This window comes from Sinocyclocheilus grahami, unplaced genomic scaffold, assembly GCF_001515645.1.
Source record: "Sinocyclocheilus grahami isolate Dianchi unplaced genomic scaffold, SAMN03320097.WGS_v1.1 scaffold534.1, whole genome shotgun sequence".
Classification (NCBI taxonomy): Eukaryota; Metazoa; Chordata; class Actinopteri; order Cypriniformes; family Cyprinidae; genus Sinocyclocheilus; species Sinocyclocheilus grahami.
The window spans coordinates 1091294-1110417 of NW_015505713.1; the positions used below are offsets into that span (position 1 = coordinate 1091294).

Genomic DNA, 19124 nt, shown 5'->3' on the forward strand with positions numbered 1-19124 from the left:
TTTTCATTATGCTGCCTTTTAATAGTGGATTACTTGGTGAATGTGTGTCCTCTTTGCTTTTTGAACATGCTTTGCTGATGTGTCTACAGAAAGACTGAATCTATTGATGTGCTGGATGCTGTTGGCTCCAACATTGTGGTGAGCACCAGGGGTGGTGAGGTCATGAGAATTCTGCCCCGTCTGAATGAGGATGTCAATGAAGAATGGATATCCGACAAGACCAGGTAAGCACATAAGCTCTTAAAATATGAAAACATACTCTCTCCATTTACACGCACTCATGCGTAGTCCACTGTCCTGTTTCTGGCTCACCCTCTCTAAGGTTTTCATATGATGGACTGAAGAGGCAGCGCCTGATCCAGCCAATGGTGAAGGATGCCAGTGGACAGCTGGTAGCCACCACCTGGGAGGATGTTCTTACACGTGTGGCTGGAGCAGTGAGTGATTGCATATAAACCAGAATCAGCTTTAACCAGAATCAGCCAGCTTTGTCATTTGAAGACAACAGATTTCAGTGGTTGTGATTTGTGTTTTCAGCTCCAGGGAGTTCAGGGTTCTGAGGTAGGAGCTATTGCTGGTGGGATGGTAGATGCCGAAGCACTGGTGGCACTGAAGGACCTACTGAACAGACTGGACAGTGACACCCTCTGCACTGAGGAGATCTTCCCAATGGCAGGTGCCGGGTGAGTACTCATCTGATCAGACATATCTTTCTTGAGACTGAAATGAGAGTGATGTCTGTCCTGATTTCAGTCATATCATATCTTTACATAGTGATGTTTGGAGTACCATAACTATTACTAACTACTAATAATTATTTGAAAACCAGAGTCATTGCTCATATCATGAGGTAAATAGCTTACCTTAAGGATTTAACTTGTGCAAGCAAGTATCAGTCTAGTGACCATATTTCAGCAACTACTTTGCAATGCAAGCACCACTCATTTCTTCAGAAGATGTAAACATGTTCTTTATTCAAAATGCAACTTCTGATCATGTTATTATCAGTCTTGATGTTTGAGGTACTGATTAGCTTAAATGGATATTTCACCCAGAAATGAAAATTATGCCATTATTTACTCACCCTCAAGTTGTTCTGTTTAAAAATTCTGTCATCAAAATTTCATGCTTCTAAAAGCTAATAAAACTTTTCATAAAAGTTCATAAAACATATCTATATAAATCAAGATGTTTAATCCAGGTCTTGGCATGGGTTTCTTGATGAACAGATTTAATTCAGGCTTTTATTCGCATGTAAACATTGATCAACGCATACATGGAGCACATTAAATCCAGTCAAGTGCAGCTCATCTGTATTTGATTGAGAACAAACCTCATTGGTTCTTGGGGACACTCAAACATGCTTGTGTGTCATGCAAGAACGAAACTTATTCCTCAAGCAAGAACTGGACTTTCATGATGTCTCTGAAAGACTTGAATGAAAAAAGTTTTAACTATTAGCTGGGGCGAGTAATTTATGACAATTTTTGTTTGAACTAACCTTTCAATCTTACTATTAGGGATTTAAATCATTTTTGGCCTTGTCTCCTTAGAACCGACCTGCGCTCCAATTACCTCTTGAACAGCCGTATCACTGGCATTGAGGAGTGTGACCTTATGCTTTTGGTTGGAACAAACCCACGTTATGAGGCTCCTCTCTTCAATGCACGTGTCCGTAAGAGGTATAACCATTGTACAATCTATTTGCAACAGTTGAAAAAAGTTGACCGGGTGTCATTTTACTCCACCTCACTGTTTTCTTTATTTATCTTCATCTTTTAGTTGGCTGCATAATGAGCTCCAGGTGGCCATGGTGGGTCATAAGGTGGACCTGAGCTACTCTTACAACCATTTGGGTGAAACCACACAAGTTCTGCAGGAGATCGCCGCTGGAACACACCCGTTCTGCAAGGTAGCATTTAATATCAGTGTTGGAGTTTATTTGGAACGTTAAGTCATACGTTGTCTGTAAGCATGATGTCAGAATTTGATAACATTTTGTTTTTGTATTTCAGGTCCTAGCTCAGGCCAAAAAGCCTGTCGTAGTGGTGGGTAGCTCTGCTCTCCAGAGGGAGGATGGGGCAGCCATCTTTAAGGCTGTGTCCACAATTGCTCAAAATTCTCGGGCCAGCAGTGGTGTTGAGGAGGGATGGAAGGTGCTCAATGTGCTACACAGGTCAGCTACTGCCATAAGTGTGTTCATTTTTGTTAAATTGTTCTCTGTGATTTAAAGAATTGTGAATTTTGACTTTTTGCTTAGTTCAAGTACTTACCTTGTCATATACATGCGTGTGACCTCAGGGTGGCCAGTCAAGTGGCAGCCCTGGACTTGGGTTACAAACCTGGTGTTGATGCCATCCGGAAGAACCCTCCCAAAGTACTGTTTCTCCTGGGAGCCGATGCTGATTGCATCACCAGAGCAGATCTTCCCAAAGATAGCTTTATCGTCTACCAGGGTCAGTAAACACACTTCCGTATTTTGTATACTATAGACTTTGTTTCTATACCGCAACCTAAAAGGCCCCAACAAACTAACGAACTGGTGTGTGACATCATTTTGAAAAACTTTACCTCTAAGCAAAGAACGACAAACAACTTTGAGTATACTGGGGCCTTTATGGTAAGCAGCTTGCATCCAAATATATTATTTTGGGTTTAATGCCACTACATGCTTATCAGGTCACCATGGAGATGTAGGTGCAGTCATGGCTGATGTCATCTTGCCTGGTGCTGCATACACCGAAAAGAATGGCACATACGTCAACACAGAGGGCCGTGCCCAGAAGACCAGAGTGGCAGTCACTGCTCCTGGTATGGCCCGTGAGGACTGGAAGATTTTGCGTGCTATTTCTGAGGTACGCTCTTAAAACCTGGTCTTTAACAATGTATAATATTGTTCATAAACCTTTCCTGAGCTCTGTATTTAGAATCAAATTCAGGTTGGTCAGTAGAGAATCTCATGTTTTTGTTTGCCCAGCTGGCGGGAGTCACACTGCCGTATGACACAGTGGATGAGGTAAGAAGGCGGCTGGAAGAGGTCTCTCCTAACCTGGTGAGATATGATGATGTAGAGGAATCCAATTACTTCAAACAGGCCCATGAGCTTTCAAAGGTAAGTGTTCTTTTTCAATTTCTGTTGGTTTTTGTTTCAAGTCTGCACTACTAAAACAGTTCAGTAATGTCCTCCTGTTCTCCTTAGGCTGTGAATCAGTCATTGCTTGCAGCTCCTCTTGTCCCTCCTCAGCTCACAGTGAAGGATTTCTACATGACAGGTAGAGTAACAAATATATTTGGTTTGTTTTATAAGTTCTTGTGTGAATAGAATGCTGTAACCAACTGTATGTCTACGAACCTGTAGTTTACCATTGCCTTCAATTGTCTTCCTCGACAGACCCCATCAGCAGAGCCTCTCAGACAATGGCCAAGTGTGTGAAAGCTGCGACAGAGGGAGCAGCAGCAGTTGATGAGCCCTCAATTTGTTAAAACTCTTTCAGGCATACCAATCTGTCCATAATAATATGAACAAAAGTAGTCATCGTCAAGTACATGCATGTACAAACACATACCTGCTCGTCTCTTGCATAGTCAGACTTCACCAGAGCAGTAAAAAAGTGTGAAATTAATCTTGCTCATATTTAATAGGCTTCGAAGGGTGTTGTAAAGTTTTCATTCCTATGATTTGGCTGAATGAGGTCTGCTTTGTTTTGGAAAGCTCTTATTATGATAAATAAAAATGTATTATATCAATATACTATTGTCACCGTTCACATTGCTGGTAAAAATTATTCAAAGCAAGGGCATGGTAGAAAAACCGTGAACCATGGTTTTGGTTCATTTAGAATCTAGGACGGAAGTGTAAGGAGAAAATGCTTTCTAAAAAAGGATCTTGATTGTTTTTTCTTTTTAATAATGATGTTGAATTAAGTGCAACATAAAGCCTGTTTTGCTCTAAAAATATATATTTAATTTGACAAAACTATATTTGTTAAGTTCATTTTAAATTTGATTCATTATTGAAATACATTAAATAGCAGAGTAATTGATTATCATAAGTTCCAGTTTATTGATAAAACTTTTCACATGCCCTGTAACACCTTTGTATACATTTTTACAACTATGTCTGCATCACTGAAGATTGATAGGGGGCAACCTTAGTCACTTCAAAATCTCTTTACCCCCACTAACACCTGCTTCAGTTTATATCACAAGCCCTGTCGCCTTGATGACATTAATTGACAGCAGGGAAGGGAAAATATGATTGACAAAAATGGTATCTTCGCGTCAGATTGCACTGAATTTGAAGTCGGTGATGTCATTCCAGGCATGGATGAGAGGAGGCTGTCGGAGAAGACTTTGGGGGAGATCCCTCAAACTTAAAATCAATGACTGCGGCTTAAATAGAACTTCACGCTGGTCTGAACACTTCTGACAGCCGGGCACTCAAACGTTCAATCTATATTCAGTGTTTGCGAGATCTGTCATCTTTCTAAAAGCTTACAATGAACATACAAAGTTGAATTCCAAAATGGTTGCAGAGGTTGTTGTTGCACTGTTGGCTGTTGTCATGTCCCCCCAGTGCCTGTAGTTGTGCTGTAAGAAGCCTCGCATCCGATGACTATACCAACACCTCCTTCTCCTTGTGTACGGCTAGTTTTATTTCAATAATCGACAAAGATGTGCCAGTAGGATTCGTATACAATTATATCCACGCGTTAAAAAACTAAATCTGCTAGCGTAAAGCGTTATGGTAGAGGCGGAAAAATCCCCGTTGAAAGTAATAGCCGTCGACCGTATGAAGAGATAAGCGTAGCTTGTTTAGCACAGGCCGCAGCGATCGGGGACTGAGCGGCTGCCGGGAAGCAACGGACTCAAGCAAAGGCGGAAGCCCGCTTATCACGCACTGCAAGGCGGGTGCCTCGTTACTCGACTCGGGGGATTCGGGAGGTTTCACAGGCCAACGGTAACTACGAATTGCGCAGAAATAAAGGAATACTTGCCGTCAAAATGTGTATCTGATATCTGTTTTTCTTGCAATATTATTACAACTTAAAACCGTCAATAATAATATCAATAATACCCCGAAACTTACAAATATCTCCGGTCGTCGACAACGCGTATTTTCGTTTGACCGGTATTTTGCTTATTATCGTCTCTCGTGCTTAAATATTCCGACGAGTTACAAAGTTTCGAAATATTTGAACGACGCAACAAAGAAATAGATTCTGCAGCGCTGATTCTGATCGTATCTTCCGTAAAAAGAATGAAATTGTTACTTCAGGCGCTACACCCAACTTGCTCAATCCTTGCCTCAAAAGTAACTGATAGTGCTGCCCAAGTACATGATAGAGTAGTAGGCGGGTTGTCCACCGTCCCCTTGCGTTTTCAAAGTTGCTTTGCATGTCAAACGTATTGTACTCTGCCCAAACACTTTTATGAGCCAACGTTTTATGATTTAGTGCTTCACCTGCTAAAAGCTCTGCTTACACCAGCTGTTTTTTCTTCTTCTATGTGTTATTGATTGCTTAAAACAGGGGCTACTTTTCCTGCTTCCTGTCACTTTAATATTTAATGGTTTGAGCTGTTTATGCTGAACAGCCTACATGCTGCATGCTTTGATGAGTGCTTTGAAATGCAGAGTTCAGATTTGTTCGATGTTAGAGGTGACTGCAACATATATTGAACGCTACTTAAATTCAATGTGACTTGACCTGCAGATAAGCAAGCTTGTCATTATTATATCCATGCTTTTATTATAGCTGTTTGTATGTTTCAGTATAGATGCATAACCTTTGTAGTTTCGTATACATTGGTTCGTATACACCATGAAGGAGCACAATAATAGTGGAATAGCTGAGAGCTTTGGTTTCTGTTCTCTTCAAATGTCAACTATCAGTATGTCTCTGCTGGCTATACAGTTTAGAGCAGCTGCAGGGTCAACAGTAGCTGTCTGCAATTGAGATTAATAAAATGAATATTACAGGAATTGTTGGAATACACTACAAGACTTTAAATCTGAACAGATTTTAAAATACTAGACATCATACACATTTGCAAAATTTGTAAATGGTTACAGAGAAAAACTTAGCTCTGTATACTAAACCACTGAGGATCACCCTATACCACAGAACACAACAAACTCACCCAGAAAAATGTGCCTCGTTGCTTCGAGATGCATGACAAATCAAAACAGTATGTGTTGTAAAATCATCTTAAAATATCAAACATGTTTGATATCCTCCAACTGGATAAAGTTATAGTCTGAAACAGAGTTCATTCTGTCATAGACTAGGAGATTTGCTGGGAAATCTGTCCATGCCGACTGCCCAATATCTGCAGACTGGCTCTGATAAGAGTCAGCTTGTCCAGACTGCAAATCGGGGCAAAAATTTGGGCAGAAGTTGTGTAGTGTATTCTAACCCATTTTATTATACCTGTAAAGAAAAGTGAACACTAGATATATTTTTAAATATCATTTTTTTAGTTCATACATAGCATTTACATACATTTTAAATCAAATTAGAATTGTAAATGTAAGGCACATTTTCAGTTTTGAGTAAAACACATGAATATGTCTTATTGAACAGTTGTTGTTCCTGCACTCCAAAAGAAGCAGAATTGACTTCACATTTCTGTCTCATTCACATACCGTTTTTTCCATCAGCTGATGTTCCGGAGAGTTCCAGCCCTGGGATGTATGAAGGCAAACACATCCACTACTCGGAGGTGGACCATAAGCCTCTGTGTTCTTATAGCCCAAAGCTTTGCAAGCAACGGCGGCTCAATGGTTATGCTTTCTGCATCCGTCATGTGCTTGAGGACCGGACCGCTCCTTTCAGGCAGTGTGAATATGTAGCCAAGTACAATAGCCAGCGCTGCACCAATCCCATACCCAAGGCTCATGACCGAAAGTAGGTTTTTTGATTAACAAATGTTTAAAGAAAAGAATGTGCACGTTTAAAGAATACTGAAAAAAGAACCCGTTTGTCTTTTAGGTATTGTAATAGTCACCTTCAGGTTATGGGTGTCCTCCCCAAGAAGGAGCGAAAGAAGAAACAAGATACAATAGAGTCTTTGGCCCTCAACATTACCGTTCCATCCCTGGCTCTGAAGACCCACAATGGGCTTGAGCTTTTACCTCCATCCCCACCACCCTCCCTGGCTTGTCTCCTCCCCTCAGATCCCTTCGCCTTTTGCAGGGGGGAAAAAATGTTAAAATCAAGTGGCACATTCCTGAAGAAGCCCCAAGAAAGCCAAGCTCTGAACCATAAGCAGAAACAGCAAGATCACAGTGTGGATCCAGCCTTCCCAAACCATCTCAGAACCTCTTCTCTATCTTCAACTCTTCCACGTCCTTGCCTCCCTCCTCCCCAGACTGGAAGAACCACACAAACACCCAAAGTTCCCTCCTCCCTTTGCGCAGAAATCTCACAATCCCCTGCAGTTTGTTCAGGTTCGTTATTCAAAACCTCATCAACTCTTCAGGACAGCCGTCAGGGCTCAATAGAAACGGCTCCAGCTGATAACAAAATTAAACTGGACTTTAATCATGCATTTGACAAAAAGGTTGTCCCTGCAGCTTCAGGGACAGCACCAAGCCGTAATGACATACATAGACGTTTAATAAAAATGCACTCAGTTGCCATGCAACAACAAGCTCCATGTTTGCAGAAGTTCCATAGATTGATGGACCAACACAGGGGGAGGTACCAAGACCTGAACCCTCATTTAGGTAGGTAATTGTGACCTGAGATTTTGACATTTAAAGGTTATTTGAGTTTTAGTTTGATTTCATGACAGACACAACTCGTGTTATAGGGCTTGACTGGTCAGAAGACAGTGAAGAGGAAGATGGAGACGTGGGGAAACTAATGTCATATCAGTGCCAGAGACTACAAGAGAAGCACTTTGAGGAAAGGTACAGTCATCCATTAGTCCGACAATCATCCATCCACCAAACAAGAAGATTGCTAAACCGCAACTTGCTTTACTACATGGCTTCTTTCTCATATAACAGAATAATCTAATCTCAAATCAGTATTTATGTCCTCCATTCTCACAAATGGGACAAACATTGTATGGACCTTCAATGAAGGCTTAAATTGCTTCACTAATCTTTCAAGGTAATGTTTGGACGATCAGATCTAGAGCGGTGGTTCTCAATCTTTTTGACCCCCTCCCATTGTCTGCAACAATATTCGAAAACCTGCCATACCTGTAGGTCAGTAAATAAAATGGCAGGTTTCCAGAAGTTTGAAGAGCTGAATGTTCTTCAGGGTTCTCACTAATTTTAACCATTGAAATTGTATTACTTTTTCAGTTGCTCATGATTTACTGGATAATGAATGAAGCTTACGCTATGTAACTTTTGGCCCTCTAGCAAAAAAATAAAAAAATACATAATAAAACGGCATGCTTCTTGCAGAAGAACATTGTTTTGGTTGTGCTTTGGCTCTGTTCCTCTGCACAGATGAATGTGGTTTGAGGCACCAGTGTACACATGGATACAGCAGGACATCTTATCAGAATGGATAAACAAATAAATGACACTTTTTTGTTGTTACTTATTTACAACCAGTAATTCCGAGGACCTTTTCAGTGTTGAATGCTTCAGAGTCATCTTTTCTTGTTTGTTGTGCGAATCCATCCCGACAGCTCTAAAATGTAAATCATTATAGATTTATCAAAGTGTATTTGGGAAAAGACATGGTTAGAAGATGGATTTTTTTTGGCACTCTCTCATTAATAATGTTCTGTTATTTTTAATAAAGTTAATGTATAGTTAAATAGTGTCGCTGTATGGATGATGATTTTTATGAATATTTTTCATTCACAATTTTTACAATATGTTAGCTTGGCATACTGTAACTACAAAAAACGCTGAGCTAATTAATTATTAATTGCAGATGGAGTTTTGAGGTTTTATTAACTTTTTGGTTGTTTTAGCTAATTTTAATGCTTGTTTTGTCTTATTTTACATTTAGTCATTTAGCAGACGCTTTTATCCAAAGCGACTTACAATTGGGGGATACATAAAGCGATTCTTCTTAAAGAGGCAAACAGACACAAGAAGTATTTGTAATACCAAGTTCTTAGACATTGTTCAAATAAGTACAAGCTAGAAAGAGAAGGAATAAATAAAGAGAGAGACTTTTTTTTTTACATTTTTTTAATTTAATTTTTTTATGATGGAAGTCAAGTAGCTTCGAAAGAGATGAGTTTTCAGCTGTCGCTTGAAAATTGTCAGGGATCATTAAAAATGATGACTTAAAACATCATTTTAAGTCATCAGATTGTGGTGTACGTTTGTTTCTTCAATTTAGGAAAAAACGTTCTTGATCTTTGACATACATAATCTAAATACAAGTTATGACAACCAACAAACTTGTTTTTTGAACTTGAGAAGTTCTGTTTTCATATTTCTGGCAATGCATGAATGCTTACACTCTGTGACCCAACAGTGGATTGCAACCCACAGTTTGAAAAGTGCTGATCTAGAGAATTCTCTTTCCCATCTCACAGTGCCAGCAGTTCCCGCGCTGAGCGTTTGGCAGGCTTCTGCTCATACCTGAGACAAAAACACACGCACCTTTGCAGAGAGCAGAGGGGCTTCAGGAGGGAGAGGAGATCCCAGCATGCCCTTCGTAAAGCCCTGCTGCAGGCAGCAAGAGAGGAACCTCACCACACTGCACAGCGTTTTCAGGAACAATATAAAAAGACCTCCACAGCCTCCAGGTAAAACTGCATTAAGGGTATAAATACAAAAAACAATACATCGATATGATCGATAAAATGACTAACAATTAGTGCTGTCAAACGATTAATCACATCCAAAATTAAAAGTTTTTGTTTACATAATATATGTGTGTATACTGTGTATATTTATTATGTATACAGTAGTCAACATTTTAAGTGGATCAAAACAGTTCATCAAAGTTGTCCTAAGACAAGAACGCATTTTGGTTTTAGGACAACTTTGATTAAAGTTCAAATGTTGACTAGTATTCATAAATACACACACGTACAGTATATATTTTGAAAATATTTCTATGTATTGCCATGTACATATTTATATTCTTGATATTATATATAAATATTTTAAATGTATAAACGTAACATATTTTTCTTAGATATATACATGCATGTGTGTGTATTTATATACAGTGGGGGAAAAAAGTATGTAATCAGCCACCAATTGTGCAAGTTCTCCCACTTAAAAAGATGAGAGAGGCCTGTAATTTTCATCATAGGTATACCTCAACTATGAGAGACAAAATGAGAAAAAAAATCCAGAAAAATCACATTGTAGGATTTTTAAAGAATTTATTTGCAAATTATGGTGGAAAATAAGTATTTGGTCAATAACAAAATTTCATCTCAATACTTTGTTATATACACTTTGTTGGCAATGACAGAGGTCAAACGTTTTCTGTAAGTCTTCACAAGGTTTTCACACACTGTTGCTGGTATTTTGGCCCATTCCTCCATCCAGATCTCCTCTAGAGCAGTAATGTTGTGGGGGGTTAATAAATATACACAGTACACACACATATTATGTAAACAAAAAATTTATTTTGGATGCGATTAATTGCGATGAATCATTTGACAGCTTTAATAACAATATGATGCACACATGTATACTAGATTTGCATTTTGGAGAACACAAAAAGACTTTCTTGGTTTGTCATTGTTTATCTCATTGCACAAGCTACTGATGAGCTCTCATCAGACAAGTGATCATCTCATGTGCAACTTGATTTTTTTCACTATTTATTATTTATATTTTTCTAAATGATTAAAAACCTGTAATGTATTTTTAGTTGTAGATTTCCCAATTGAGATACAGGATTTGCAGTTTTCAAAGAGTTCAATTAATTATTCATATTTTGGTTTCATTTGTGAGTTGTTAAAAATGTAACAGGCTGTGTAAAATATCACGTAATATCTTAATATAGTTATGTTAGTTGCAGGCCTCTGAATCTTGTGAAATCGTAATTGTATTGTGAAAATATTTTATCTGTAAATACTGTATTATGCGCTAAGAGAATCAGTGTCAGATCATTTTGTGATGAAACACTTATGTAACTGCAAAAGCCAATAATGAGCTTTTATCAGACAACTGACAATCTCATGTGTGACATATTTTTCCTTTCCTATTTTTCTTTAAATTAAATTAAATGTTGATGTAATATTTTGATTGCATTTTGAGCTATTAAAATATAATTATGTATAGGGTTATGTATAATAGGCACATGATATCTTAATATTGAAACAGTTTGGTCATCTCAGGTCTTTGTAAGGGCTGGATCCAGACAGAGAAGCTTGTGTAATTCCTAGGCAGAAACAGAGAACGTAATAGAGAAAAATTAGCGTAGCTGCTGTTCCATCTAAGCAAAAAATGTGTTCAACCCAAGCAAAAGAATGAAAATGTGCATTTGATCAGATGTAACTGAAGTACAAGGTTATGAGATACATTATGTGAATGCTTGGCTAAAGAGATGTGTCTTTAATCTAGATTTAAACCGAGAGAGAGAGTGTGTCTGAACCCCCAACGTTATCAGGAAGGCTATTCCAGAGTTTGGGAGCCAAATGTGAAAAGGCTCTAAGCTCTAAGTACTTGATTCAAATGATTCAGTATTCTACTTTGTAAGATTTATGTTGCAGTAGTTGTTTTCTTACTTGTGTTGATTCCACAGCACTGCAGTACCATTGGCTGGAGATGACTCAGGGTTGTGTTCGGCTGTCGTGAAAGGTGAAGACTGCAGAAATTTAGCCTTACCATTCACCAGGCACTGCTTTCAGCGTATCCTCTCAAAGTTCTTATTCTTTGAATTAGTCAGAACTAAACTCAAATGTACCCGTAAAAATAAAAGCAAACTGCTTTTGGTTGTTCATCTGCATTTCTGAACAATTTGTCCTGCGACTTGTCAACAAACCATCTGCTTTGGTGATTGACTAAAGTTTAACGATAGTCTGCGCTCCCTGTGTTGTGTCCTTAATGGCACTCTGTAGATATCCTTCAGAACCGTTCTCAGCAGCTGTTCTCAAGCTGCACCGCTCGCTTTGCTGATGGAGCTCAGTGTTCCATCCCTGTCTTTGACATCACGCACCAGACGCCACTTTGTGATGAGCATGCCGAGAAAATGGTGAGAAACAGAAGACTATTTCATTGCGTAACAAATTTTTGCTAGTAACTAATCTAACCATGTGTGCGCTAATGGTACTTTACAGGACAATTTCCTTCGAGGTGATATCAGCCGGAGAACGTACCACCACCACCAGCAGATTCAGCGGCACAGACCACTGAAGAAAGCCAAGCCTCCAGCACTCACTAAGAAGCATAAGAAGAAAGGAAAGAGAGGAGCACCAAGGCGACCTCAGAAACCCATTCCTCCCGCGCAGCCTCAGGGTAACCTGGGAATGCCTTCCATCTTGTGCCTGCCCACTCAGCCCTCTGGCATAAGGTGAGAGCCAAGTGTGTTTGAATGTGTTTGTCTGTAAGTGTGCACTCATCATCTCTGTGTTTTGCAGGAGCCCTTTAACTCCTGATTTAAGTGCAGATGAATTTCCAGATGACATCACCAATGACATCAGCGACATTCCACATGACCTGGAGTTGAATCAGGAGGATTTCTCCGATGTTCTTCCTCGACTCCCTGATGACCTGCAGGACTTTGATCTTTTTGAGGGTAAGATTGTTTTTGAAAGAAGTCTCTTATGATTACCAAGGCTTCATTTATTTGATCAACAATACAGTAAAAACAGTAATATTGTGGAATATTACTGCAATTTGAAGTATATGTTTTCTATTTGACATTTTTTGGAAATGTAATTGAGAGATTTACTCTCAATTCAGTTTACAAAGCGGAATTTTCAGGAGCCATTACTGTCTTTACTGTCACACGATCGTTCAGAAATCAATCATTCTAATATGCTGATTTGATGCTCAAGACATTTCTTATTATCAGTGTTGAAAACAGTTTAATTTTGTGGAAACCTCTAAAGGTTTTTTTCAGGATTTTTTGATAAATGGAAAGTATAACAGAACAGCTATATATATAATATTATATATATAATTTTTTAACTACATGATTCAAATAAAGACTTTTTTTTATATTTATTTGTCATTATTTTGTGGTTTGACTGCAGACAGAATAAATATGATCTCTCTTTCTGTGGGGCTGTAGAAAACACTGGCATAAAGTAATAGTTTAATGAAAATTTCTATTTTTACCTAGCCTTATATAATATCTGTTTTCTATGTCTTTTTCTGGTAATTTCTATCTACCTTCTTTCCTTGCTTCATTTGTCTGTTTACAGTCATTTTGTATTCTATAATTCATGTTTGTTTGTGATAACAGGCAAGAATAGTGAGCTGTTGCCCACCTCTGAGGAAGCCGAAGAATTGGTTCGCGTTCTGCAGGCCATGAGCTCATACCCAGAATCCCTTGCATGTCTAAGCGGAATGGCTGAGCTTGGGCCCGTAGAAGCTGTAGATTGTCGAAGCATGCCAGGGGGAGTCGTGGATCTACTGAGTGGACGGCTATCTGCTGAGACTCTCTCCAGCCTGGAGCTGGACTCCAGTCTGCTCCCCACCTCTGAAGATGCTTTCCCCCCATCACCTCCATCACCACAACCCCCTCTCACTCCTCCATCCTCTGTGGGGCATCTCCCAGACAGCACATACTCACAGAGACGGCCTCATCTCCTAGCGAAGATGGATAACTCCAAAGCAGATCTGAATGAACTGCCACTTGGAAAGGACGAGGACATATCTCATGGCTCCTGGGGCGTTCTCGCCCTCCCCCTCAACGATTCCTCACAATTTCACAGCCTTATTGCCTCGGATGGCCTGCTGATGTCTACAGCCCTCTCAACGCCAATGACCCCCGTGCCCTCGGCCCCCTGTCAGCCCAGTTCGGCCCTCTCCTCTTTGCCTCAGACTGTGCCCGTCACTCGCTCCACACCCGCATCCTCGCCCTCGTCACCAACATCCCAAACCAAGCACCTTCTACCCCCACTGTTTAACCACTGTGGGATTCCAGCAGACTTGCAGCCGCACCATAATACACCGGCGCCACCTATGGACCAGGCCTGAACTGCAGGCAGAACCAATTTGCTACAGTCACAGTGTTCAGGGAACATGTTGCAGATGATTTCCCATAACCCCCCCCCCCCCCCCAATGTCAGGGTCATTCTGTTCGTCTTCGCAGTCCTCTGCATCTTTTTCCCTCACCAAGAAAACATCAAGCAATAAATTTCCTTGTCGGCTTAAAATAGTTGCTTTTTTCGAAAAGCAAACATAGATGGATTTTAGCCATTAATATCACTTGTATCCTTAACTGCATATTTAATATATTTATAGAGTAGCAATCTGCACAACTAGTTTTATTGAGTGAAAATTTGTGATAACTGGTGAAAATGTGGTTCTTGTTTAGAGGTAATGGGCAAGTTTGTCAGTGGCAAACACAAGGGGAAAGGTGTCATGGTTGTATCACTATTTTGTCCCGTGTGATGATTAAAAAGCATATTGTTTTGGCAGATGGTGTTTATGTGCTTTTAGTAGCCGCTAAACTATGGGGTCTTGCTCTAAGTGTAAGTGCCTGCCATAAAAGCTGTGTAACACCTTTATAATCAGTGTGTTGCAAATCAACAAAATACACATTGCATTGTCACTGGGTAAAAACCTGTAAATGCACAAAATTTCACTCTTGAAAACATAAAAAGTGGCATTTACTCCCTGTTTTCGACAAGTAATTACTTTCTCACATTACAGTAAAGTTACTTGAGGGTGTTAAACTTCGATTCTGAGTGTTCGATGTGCTCCTGTGTAAGGCCTGAAGCTGAAGTGATAGCAGTTGTGGGAAATAAATGGTGTAAAGCTATAGTCAGTTATCTTATGGCTTTTAAAGAGAGTAGTTTGATGCCTTTAGCCCCATGTCATGTCAAGTCTACATGTGCATTTTCCCATTGATCTTCTTTGCAGATGCTTTCTTACCAAAGTGGCTTATAAGAAAGCCTCTTTTTATGTCCACATCAGAAAATATCTATATATCAGTATATCTAACTGGCCAATATAATGAAATCGTGTTTGGGCAGTTAAACTTTTAAAAGAGAACAGTGACATATAATCTTAATTCGATATCTTTATAAAACGGATAATGATATAAAATTGTGGTTTGGTAGACTTGCCGTTGTACCAGATAATGCTGCTTTTACCAACAACAGGCATACTGACAGATATCCTTGCACACCGAGGGTCGTCTCATATACTTTTTATACTTATTCACTGAATGTATCATGTCAACAAAAAAGTTTATTATAACCTATTAAAATGTTATGGTCCTCTTCTTTGTTCAAGGTATTTTTATGCATTGACATGTTTACTTTTGTTACTTAAGTGCTTGGATGTGGGCGTGCGTGTAGACAATGTGTAAGAGAAATTCTATTTGTTTTATTTGAAATGTGTGAATTAAAACTGCTATGACCACGACTTTGTGTGGACTCATTATTTTCAATGTGCGGTCAACAGCAATTTGCAAGTTTTGTGTTGCAAAGAAGACACTGATAGCACTACAACACTGCACTATCTGTATTAAGTCATTCTGTGGGCAAACTAAAAAGTACCAGGGACAGAGATGAGTCATAACATATAGGACCTTTGGCTGGCTTTCTATACCGGATTGTAATATCAAACTAGCTGTTAAATTGTTGACTTCTACCTTGTCGACGAGAATATTACTTGAAAAAACGGCAGGGGGCGCCAAAGGAATTATAATGTGATCCAGTCTTCTGCGGTGAGAATATTGGTGATAGATTCATCCCAGTGACTCGAATCTTTTGAATCCGAAAAGATTTGTCTGTTCTGTGCAGATTATTATTAAAGAAATAAGGCTTATTGCTTTTATAAAACTTATTCCATATACGTAGTAAGGTTTCACAAAATAAAACAGAGCAAATAAAGTGTAATGATATTAATAAAAACATTATTCTTCCACCAAACAATGTAGTTCCTCAGAATCAGTTGTGGTTGCAACAAAATGGTTGCCGAGCAACACACAAACGTAAACAAAGGTGTATACAGTCTATGGTTTGCAGAGTACAACAGCTTCGAACGTGGCTCAGCCAATCAGAATCAAGGACCGGAACTATCCATTTTATAAATCATAATATCAAATAAACACGAGAGTCTTTTTGTCTGTTTAATGATTTCTAGAAATTATTACTTTTATTTTTGCAAGGGTGCTTTAAATTGATCAAAAGAGATGACAAAGACATTTATAATGTTTCAAAAGACTTCTATTTCAGATAAATGCTGTTCTTCTGAACTTTCTATTCATCGAAGAAACCAGAAAAAAATCTTCCTTGTTTTCAACATAAGAATAATAACAACTAGATAGTAAAGTTTGTAGACGAACTTTAAGTTGGCTTGAAAAAGCCTAGCTAGAAAGTTTGAAGTAGTTTTAAAAGCTTTAAGTTTGAAGGTTTTCAGTTTTAACTAGTTTGAAGTTTAAAATACTTTTTAAGTTTTAAGGTTTTGAAGACAATGCAATTTATCAGAAAAAATAGATAGATAGATTGATAGGAAATATTCAATTAGAAATGTTAGATGTAGATTAATAGATTCTATGTGGTTTCTATGGTGTTGCTATGCGGTTGCTAAGGTACCCGGGGTGGTTGCTAGGGTGTTGCTATGCCAGGGCTGCCAACTTTTGATTTCAGCTTGGAGTGAGAATTCTTGGAGTGACATTTTGCATTTGTGCAAATGTTGTAAAAGCAAAACAACAAAATGTTCCTTGCCACATTCGGTTACGAAGTACGTGAATCACGTAAATGATCAAAACGGTCGTTGAGTAGTTTGCATCACAGAATATTACTGTTGGTTATTTAACATTTCTGTTGTAAAACTGTGTGTCAAATAATAAATGTTTTCCTACTTACCTCACACTCTTTCACTGTTAAAAAATGCCGTGGTGTCGCGCTGGAACAGTAAAGCCCCGCCCTTCTTTGATTTGATTGGCCATCTAAATCATTCTGACATTGACGCACGCTGTCTGGAGTTTTTTACTTTTTATATCAAAAATAAATATTGAATTTGGCAGGGACATTTTTCTGCGTGAGAAAATGGATGTGTGGCGTGATGATAATGTGACGTAACGCCGGTTTGAGTTCTGGGAAACTGCTTTGTTTATCCGCCATATTTGCAGGATAGCGCTGCCGTTCCGCTATTGAGTTTAGGGCAGTATTTGATTGTTTGTCGTGATTGTGAAAAATGTCACCGGTGTATGTCATTCATACTGCATCGATAATTGCAATAGTAACTCAGATCATCGTTCTGAGAGAAAAATGGACAATGCGGAACAGTAAAGCCCCGCCCTTCTTTGATTTGATTGGCCATCTAAATCATTCTGACATTGACGCACGCTGTCTGGAGTTTTTTACTTTTTATATCAAAAATAAATATTGAATTTGGCAGGGACATTTTTCTGCGTGAGAAAATAGATGTGTGGCGTGATGATAATGTGACGTAACGCCGCGTTGAGTTCTGGGAAACTGCTTTGTTTATCCGCCATATTTGCAGGATAGCGCTGCCGTTCCGCTATTGAGTTTAGGGCAGTATTTGATTGTTTGTCGTGATTGTGAAAAATGTCACCTGCGTGTCTTTTAGCATCACTGTCTTAGCACATTAAACCAGCATTTGAAAATGCTACAAAACTTTCCCCAAGCTCCTAGGGATTTGATTTTGCTTGTCATTTGTTGAAATAAATATAAGAAGTACAGTGAGTTCATGACTGTTCGCTGAATGTGACCCACAATCTGTGATTCTCCTCCGTGGCCATGAAAAATGAATATTTATAATGACAACAATTATACTGTCATTTCAAAGTTTCCAACAAAGAAATGGATGGACTTCTGTCAGCTTGCTGAACACACTTTTATTTGGATAATGTACCGTATGATGACTGAAGCAGCAGCGGGCGACACTGTAGTCAAGCTAATCGGGTAAACACTGTAAACCAAATTCTACAAAACCTAAGAGAGAAATGCAGTGCATATCATGCAGTACGATAAAATAGCTTCTCTTCCCTGCAAAAGATACAATGAAGAATGACTGGTTGTTTAACTTAAAGGCAAAAACAAAACAAAAGAGAAGCATTTATCCTTATCCACCTTTTTCTTCAACGCGGAAGTAAGCCTATGGGTGAGACTTCCGGTTCATTAGCCGCTATAGGTAAATAACGAGGAGAATAACAACGTGCAGTAAACGGTAAAACTGTTTGCACTACAAACCAGTGTGTTCATAATTAAGATAATACATTAAAATAATATGATAAGACACACCAACTTTCAATATCAAGCAGCAAAACGAACTGTTTTGCTCAGCTAAAAATAGCTGGACGGAGTGGACGCAGATGAGACCGGAAGCCAGACCCATATAATTTACAAATGGCCGCGCCCATTTTTACGACAAGAAAAAGGTGGATAGAGAATGAGAAGTAACCATGGGAATGGATAGGTATCCTGCTAATATGGCGGCGCCTTCCCGAAATGCAATGCGGAGTGAAAAGATCGTGACGTGACTCCTCATTCTCTATAGTGTAAATTGCGTGAGTCTCACACTGAATGCGTGAGAGTTGGCAGCCCTGTGCTATGCGGCTGCTAGGGTACCCGGGGTGGATGCTAGGGTGTTGCTATGCGGTTCCTAGGGTACCCGAGTTAGTTGCTAAGGTGTTGCAATGCGGTTGCTAGGGTACTTGGGCTGGTTGCTATGCGGTTGCTAAGGTACCCAGAGTGGTTGCTAAGGTGTTGCTATGTGGTTGCCAGGGTACCCAGGGTGGTTGCTAGGGTGTTGCTATGAGGCACTGCCAGTTATGACAGTTCGTCATGTTTGGTTCAGGAGCTATGACACAAAATACATAATTTGGTTATGGCGGAAAGTAAAATGGTCGCCATGGCAACCACAAGGTGTTTCTGCGATGGCTCCATTTCGGAAAATGTTTAGGGCTGTAAGCTATACAAGTGTACCAAGTTTCATGCTTTTATGAAAAAGTGAACATTACTTTCACATATCACCTGGACCAGTGTTTCCCAGCCGGCGTGCCGTCTGTCGAGAGCATGGGTGCCGT

General features: G+C 39.3%; 2 protein-coding genes across 3 annotated transcripts in view; both read left to right on the forward strand.

The window, feature by feature from the left end:
• Window positions 1-3706, forward strand: part of LOC107555450 (NADH-ubiquinone oxidoreductase 75 kDa subunit, mitochondrial-like) — an 8292-nt gene extending 4586 nt beyond the window's left edge. The window contains exons 9-19 of the mRNA XM_016238267.1: window positions 90-224; window positions 323-437; window positions 538-683; window positions 1554-1682; window positions 1783-1912; window positions 2016-2176; window positions 2302-2456; window positions 2680-2855; window positions 2978-3112; window positions 3200-3272; window positions 3392-3706. Coding sequence (XP_016093753.1) covers window positions 90-224; window positions 323-437; window positions 538-683; window positions 1554-1682; window positions 1783-1912; window positions 2016-2176; window positions 2302-2456; window positions 2680-2855; window positions 2978-3112; window positions 3200-3272; window positions 3392-3483 — 1447 coding nt within the window. The 3' untranslated portion in view covers window positions 3484-3706. The remainder of the gene's footprint in view (window positions 1-89; window positions 225-322; window positions 438-537; window positions 684-1553; window positions 1683-1782; window positions 1913-2015; window positions 2177-2301; window positions 2457-2679; window positions 2856-2977; window positions 3113-3199; window positions 3273-3391) is intronic.
• A 251-nt stretch (window positions 3707-3957) lies between these two features.
• LOC107555449 (INO80 complex subunit D-B-like) lies at window positions 3958-15484 on the forward strand. Of its 2 annotated transcripts, none has more exons than XM_016238265.1 (10): window positions 3958-4960; window positions 6662-6908; window positions 6993-7729; window positions 7816-7915; window positions 9520-9732; window positions 11694-11800; window positions 12010-12143; window positions 12229-12461; window positions 12529-12686; window positions 13359-15484. In XM_016238265.1, exons 2-10 carry the CDS (start codon window positions 6691-6693, stop codon window positions 14093-14095), a joined length of 2637 nt encoding a protein of 878 aa, XP_016093751.1. In that variant the 5' UTR covers window positions 3958-4960; window positions 6662-6690; the 3' UTR covers window positions 14096-15484. The 2 variants fall into 2 exon arrangements, with proteins under 2 accessions (XP_016093751.1, XP_016093752.1); XM_016238266.1 differs by having other exon boundaries at window positions 3958-4641.
• The last annotated feature ends 3640 nt before the right edge of the window (window positions 15485-19124 follow it).